At 43.1% G+C, this 6,000-nt stretch overlaps 1 protein-coding gene across 2 annotated transcripts in view; it reads right to left on the reverse strand.

Annotated features, from left to right (window-relative positions):
- The window catches only part of LOC110507911 (SAM domain-containing protein SAMSN-1), a 29,480-nt gene extending 24,446 nt beyond the window's left edge, over nt 1-5,034 (reverse strand). For both annotated transcript variants that reach the window (XM_036965394.2, XM_036965393.2), the window contains exons 1-4: nt 4,796-5,034; nt 2,746-2,901; nt 2,063-2,109; nt 1,168-1,208 (exon numbers count right to left, since the gene is read on the reverse strand). In XM_036965394.2, the coding sequence (XP_036821289.2) occupies nt 1,168-1,208; nt 2,063-2,109; nt 2,746-2,901; nt 4,796-4,819 (268 nt within the window). In that variant the 5' untranslated portion in view covers nt 4,820-5,034. The remainder of the gene's footprint in view (nt 1-1,167; nt 1,209-2,062; nt 2,110-2,745; nt 2,902-4,795) is intronic.
- Between the last annotated feature and the right edge of the window lie 966 nt (nt 5,035-6,000).

Consider the following 6,000-nt stretch of genomic DNA (forward strand, 5'->3'; position numbering starts at 1 on the left):
TAATATAACTTTTTGTCTGTGCATTGCTCAGGCATTGCTCAGGTTTGACTATTTGGTTGTAATTGTATGTCCGGCTAATGCTAAACTGTTGATTGATCGTCTTTCAGATGTGACGTTAAACGGGTGTCCTGACTCTCTGTGGTCACTAAAGATCATAAGAGTAGGGGTGTTAACCCCGGTGTCCTGGCTAAATTCCCAATCTGGCCACCTAAATCATCCCCAGCTTCCAAAAGGCTAATTTCATCCCCCCTCCACTCTCCTGTAACTCTACCCCATATCGTTGCTGTAAATGAGAATGTGTTCTCAGTCAACTTACCTGGTAAAATAAGGGTAAAATAAAATAAAAATCTATTTTTGCTCTTCGTTGTACAGTATATCATTAAGTCTTGAAAAAAATCTGCATGGCTAGCACTTTCTTTTTTATTTATTTTATATTTAAATTATTTTTATATATATATTTATTTTTTATATTTCTCTCCAATTTCATGGTATCCAATTGGTAGTTACAGTCTTGTCCCATCGCTGCAACTCCCGTACAGACTCGGGAGAGGTGAAGGTCGAGAGCCGTGCGTCCTCCGAAACACAACCCAGCCAAGCCGCACTGCTTCTTGACACAATGCCCGCTTAACCTGGAAGCCAGCTGCACCAATGTGTCAGAGGAAACACTGTACACCTGGCGATCGTGTCAGCGTGCATTGCGCCCGGACCGAAACAGAAGTCTTTATAGCGCGATGGGACAAGAACATCCCCGCCGGCCAAACCTTCCCCTAACCCGGACGACGCTGGGCCAATTCTGCGCCGTCCCATGGGTCTCCCTGTCGCGAACCAGGATCTGTAGTGGCACAGCTAGCACTGCGGTGCAGTGCCTTAGACCACTGCACCACTCAGGAGGTCCTATTTATTTGTATTTAACCTTTATTTAACTAGGCAAGTCAATTAAGAACAAATTCTTATTTACAATGATGGCCTACCCCCGGCCAAACCCAGGACAATGCTGGGCCAATTGTGCGCCAACCTATGGGACTCCCAATCACGGCCGGATATGATACAGCCTAAATTCGAACCAGGGACTGTAGTGACGCCTCTTGCACTGAGATTTAGTGCCTTAGACTGCTGCGCCACTCGGGAGTGCAGTACACCACACAAGCAGACCTTTATCATACATACCTAAAGTTCTGTTTTCTGGTGCTGATTTGGCTACATGTGTTCTGAAATTAAAGGACAGAAAAATGTCAGGATTAAGCCACAATCTGCCATTTCAACAGCCTGATTGACCCAAAGGGATACTGTACACTTAAGACAGCAAGTCCCAGGGATCTTTGCAGTAGATCTGACTACATTTTAAGTGGATCTTTTTTTAATCCCCGGTCTAACCACAACACAATTGTATTAACAAAGGGATGTGAAACATATTGTGGTCTACTGCTACATATGTATTTAAAGAAATTCCTGGTATGTCTTCAAGTGAGAGAGAATCCCCATACAGTTCAATCATGTACGTTGTAGTGGTTCAACATTTCTCTTTATAGTTTATAGCTGAATAACAACAGAAAGGTCATAGAGTTTGCTCTTAGGCACTGCTTGCATAGCTTTTGAAGTGGGACTTGACTGAGAAATGTACTCAAATTAGCACAGAACCTTGCGCCGCCTGCTTTCTTGGCAACCAACATAACAGGGGATCCTCTTCATCTGATCACATAGATTGCTTTGACAAGTGACACTGAAATGAAAATGACATTTTCCAGTGTGTAATTGATTTAGATTGTGATGTTCCTTCCTTCCCAATCTTTCGCTTTAGAGAGCATTGTATAAATAGACTGATGCTTGGGGGCTTACAGTGTGAAATCTACATAGGGGCAGAAAGTCAGGAAGCTTGGTAAAGAGCTGCGACTTAAAGTATTATCCCTTGGGAGGATAGAGCGCCTTTGGAGCCATTTTACTCTACTGACTAAGGCTGAACTCAGGGCTGCTGCACTTTCACTGTGCTTTTTATTATGGATACACTGCCCTGGACGCACACTCTGTCAAAAGAGACCGATCAGAGCAAATGACATAAACTCACATTCTTTTAATTTTTTGGGTGTTGTTGGTCTGCATTTGGGAGATCTCCTGAAAGCAAAAGAGAACATTATCAATATTTGATTCTACATGCTTAAATGTGGAAGAGTTTGCCTATTGGCATGAAAAAATGTGCATAAATATGACAAAACTATTGGTTGTGATGTCCATGCTAACTTAGAAGAACTGAATGGATTGGAGGCTAATGGTAATGACTTTAGGACCAGCTGTAAATTGATTGTTTCATCATCATAATTTCATAATCAGCTTTATTGTTTGGGTCAAATCTGATCCTCTGGCAGACCACAAGTCTCAACTCCTGCAAGAACAGGTACCCCACAAGATTTAGCTCTGGTTTGTCCAGATAGCTAACATATACCCATGACATGGCATTATATAAATTATAAACCATATAGTTGACAATTTCATGAACTCGCTTATCAGTGAGTATGTTGGGCACACAGAGAAGAGGAGCTACTGCTTTTAACAGTTGGTCTATTCAAGGTCAAGAGCTTCATTCTGGAAAATTTACTTCACAATGAAAACTCAATCTAAGGGTACAAAGTGTGTGTGCGCTCGTGTGTGTGTGTCTGTATGTGTGCGTCGGTGTGTGAATGCATGCATTTGCATAGGTATGTGCATGCGTTTGTGCACAAGTGTGTACAATGCATATGTATGTGTACTCACCATGGAAATGGATCGTCCCGAGCCACGCAACTTGGGGTTTTCATCTAGCAGCATGGCAAGGCTACGGGAGCGGCTGGAGGAACGGCTGGGGATGGTGTAGACCTGGGCATCACTGGAGTCCTGCACAGCCTCATACAGACTGTCCATAGAACCCTCCTGGACACACACACACACACACACAATCAGGGACATACTGTAGACTTAGTGGAATTGGCTTGCTGACTGCAGCAAAGCCCACCAGAGCTGTTGCCAGATAATTGAATGTTAATTTCTCTACTATAAGCCGCCTCCAACGTCGTTTTTGAGAATTTGGCAGTACATCCAACCGGCCTCACAACCGCAGACCACGTCTAACCACGCTAGCCTAGGACTTTCACATCCGGGTTCTTCACCTGCGTGATTGTCTGAAACCAGCCACCTAGACAGCTGATGAAAATGTGGGTTTGCAGAAGTGAAGAATTTCTGCACAAACTGTCAGAAACTGTCTCAGGGAAGCTCATCTGCGTGCTCCTCATCCTCACCTGACTGCAATTTGGCGTTGTAACCAGCTTCAGCGGGCAAATGCTCACCTTTGATTGCCACTGTCATGCTGGAGAAGGGTGCTCTTCACAGGTGAATCCCGGTTTCAACTATACCAGGCAGATGTAGACAAATATGTATGGCATCATGTGGCAAGCAGTTTGCTGATGTCAACGTTGTGAACAGAGTGCCCATGGCGGCGGTGGGGTTAGGGTATGGCAGGCATAAACTACGGACAAGGAACACAAGTACATTTTATCAATGGCAGTTTGAATGCACAGAGATAGCATGACAAGATCCTGAGGCCCATTGTCGTGCCATTCATCCGCCACCATCACCTCATGTTTCAGCATGATAAGACACGGCCCCATGACGCAAGGATCTGTACACAATTCCTGGAATCTGAAAATGTCCCAGTTCTTCCATGGCCTGCATACTCAGACATGTTAACCGTTGAGCATGTTTGGGATGCTCTGGATCGATTTGTGTGGCAGTGTGTTACAGTTCCCGCCAATATCCAGCAACTTCCAGCCATTGAAGAGTGAGTTGACTGATTTCCTTATATGAACTATAACTCAGTAAAATCTATGAAATTGTTGCATGTTGTGTTTATATTTTAGTTCAGAAGACATCATTTCTCAGCTGCACCTCTAGAACTTTCTTGATCCATTACATCCATTGATCCATTTTGTAGTAGATCCTGATACACGTGGTGGTGAATAACAACAGAAACAACAACGCTGCAATCAAAAGCCTGAAGCAGCAATCATGCTTCTTCAACCTGATGACCTTGGATCAGTTCTGAGGACATGTCGGTCAATAATCCTGAACTGTGTTCAACATTCCCAACATCTGGCCAAGGAGAGGACTGTACTCCTCTAATACAGTTGTGCTTGTGATTAGTTCCTTCTATAAATCTATGAAATCTCCCATATTTCGGTCATCTAAAAAAACACACGTCAAAGCTACTCTCTAGTGTAATAGTTACTGTAATAGTATCACTTAGTTGCTTCCATACACAATCACAGACATTTACAGTACAAGACACAATTGCACTGCTTCCAATGACTAAACTGAGATTTTATAGCATCATAAAATTCATCAAAAGACGCTGAAGTAAAGCCCCACAGAAATCCTAGTCCGTTTCAGTCCCGCTGGGCTCAAATCCACCACCAAATCAAGCCATGCCTCTCCAGTGGCGTAGCACAGTTTCGCGGAGCCCCCCACAAGTTTCGAGGAAGCCCCCCCCCCCCCATTTTGTTGGAATTTCTTTTGCCATGGGGAAGAGACAAAAATGTCAAGTGGTATAGCTAATCTCATGTTATTTTACAAATTTTGCAGTGAGGCAAATTTTCTGTCATAGAAATAATCAATTAACGCTCGCCACCCCCCTCTTCTTGCGGGGGGGGGGGGGCTACGCTATGTGCCTCTCACTCCGCTGTAATTTTAGGAATACATCAGCCCCTCTTCACCACACACGTCTGAGATAGAGAGCCCGACACTCTGAAGAGAAGTAAAAAAAGAGCCTTACCAGAGAGAAGCAGAAGAGGTTCATCTTTGTGGAGAGGAGAAACTTTAGCAGTCTCTTTCCCTTGGAGCTGGTGAGAACCTTGTAGACTGGACAGAGCTGTAGAGAGCAGTGTAGACTGGACAGAGCTGTAGAGAGCCGTGTGGACTGGACAGAGCTGTAGAGCGGTGTGAAGTCACTCCAACAGAAACACAACAGCCCTCCGCTAGTCGCTAGTCAAGGGCAGGCTGCCTGCCGTCTGCTCAGATTAATACCACAATACCACACCCATCCCATAATCCAATAGAAGGAGGGACCATTACTCCATTCGACCAAAGAGACCTCACTCATTCACAAAAGAAGCCCCTCACTGGAATACCAGAATACTAGATTAAGCCATGGGGTGGATAGAAAGTCGATGTTTCTGGTGCTATCCTTTCATAGGTTATTTCAGTGGATCACTAGTACTACTGAATGACGTGAACAGTGATTTAGAGGTATTGAATTCATAATGGTGTGATGTTTTCCTTATGCATATTACTGACGTATGTTCTTCTTTAAACAGGTCTGTTAGGGATGGATAGCTTTGTTCAGTATTTCAGAAGCACAGAGTCCCCAACACATTCTGAAATTGCATTTATGTCCAGCCCAGGTACATTTTTGGAATGTGATGCAAAACAAGTGCGGACGCCTCTGAGTGGTCGGGTAGGCTGTTTTGAGTGTTTTAAAACATTAAAATAAAATATATAATAATAATAAAGTTATGTCCCCCCACGTCTAAAACGTTGCGCCCCTACAAATAGTGAAAACAGCTTTGTGATCAGCAATATTATCAGAAGTCTATTATTCATATCATTCACATTTGCAAACTAGCAATTTCCTATTTTCTGTAAACGATCAGAAATGTATTCTAAATAAATTGTACCTGGATAAGCCGATTCTCAATCAACTTCTGGGAAATCCTGGAAGCTCTTTGTTCAATTGGGTTTTGATGTTAATGTGATATGCACGCTACTTCCTGTTTTTTTCTTCAGCTTGGGATATGTAAATGGTATTATTTAAATGTAAAAATTTTGGTAAGCTGCCATTTCATAAATGTATTACTCTTATAAGCATTAATACTACAGTATTACCACAGTTGGCTATCCCACAACTCCATGAGGAAATACTACCTTGTATTAAAGCGCAATGGAAAGGGGACATTATTGAATGTTATTGAACTGCATAAA

The sequence above is a fragment of the Oncorhynchus mykiss genome, chromosome 27 (assembly GCF_057628025.1).
Source record: "Oncorhynchus mykiss isolate SJ-2025 chromosome 27, ASM5762802v1, whole genome shotgun sequence".
Taxonomy (NCBI): Eukaryota; Metazoa; Chordata; class Actinopteri; order Salmoniformes; family Salmonidae; genus Oncorhynchus; species Oncorhynchus mykiss.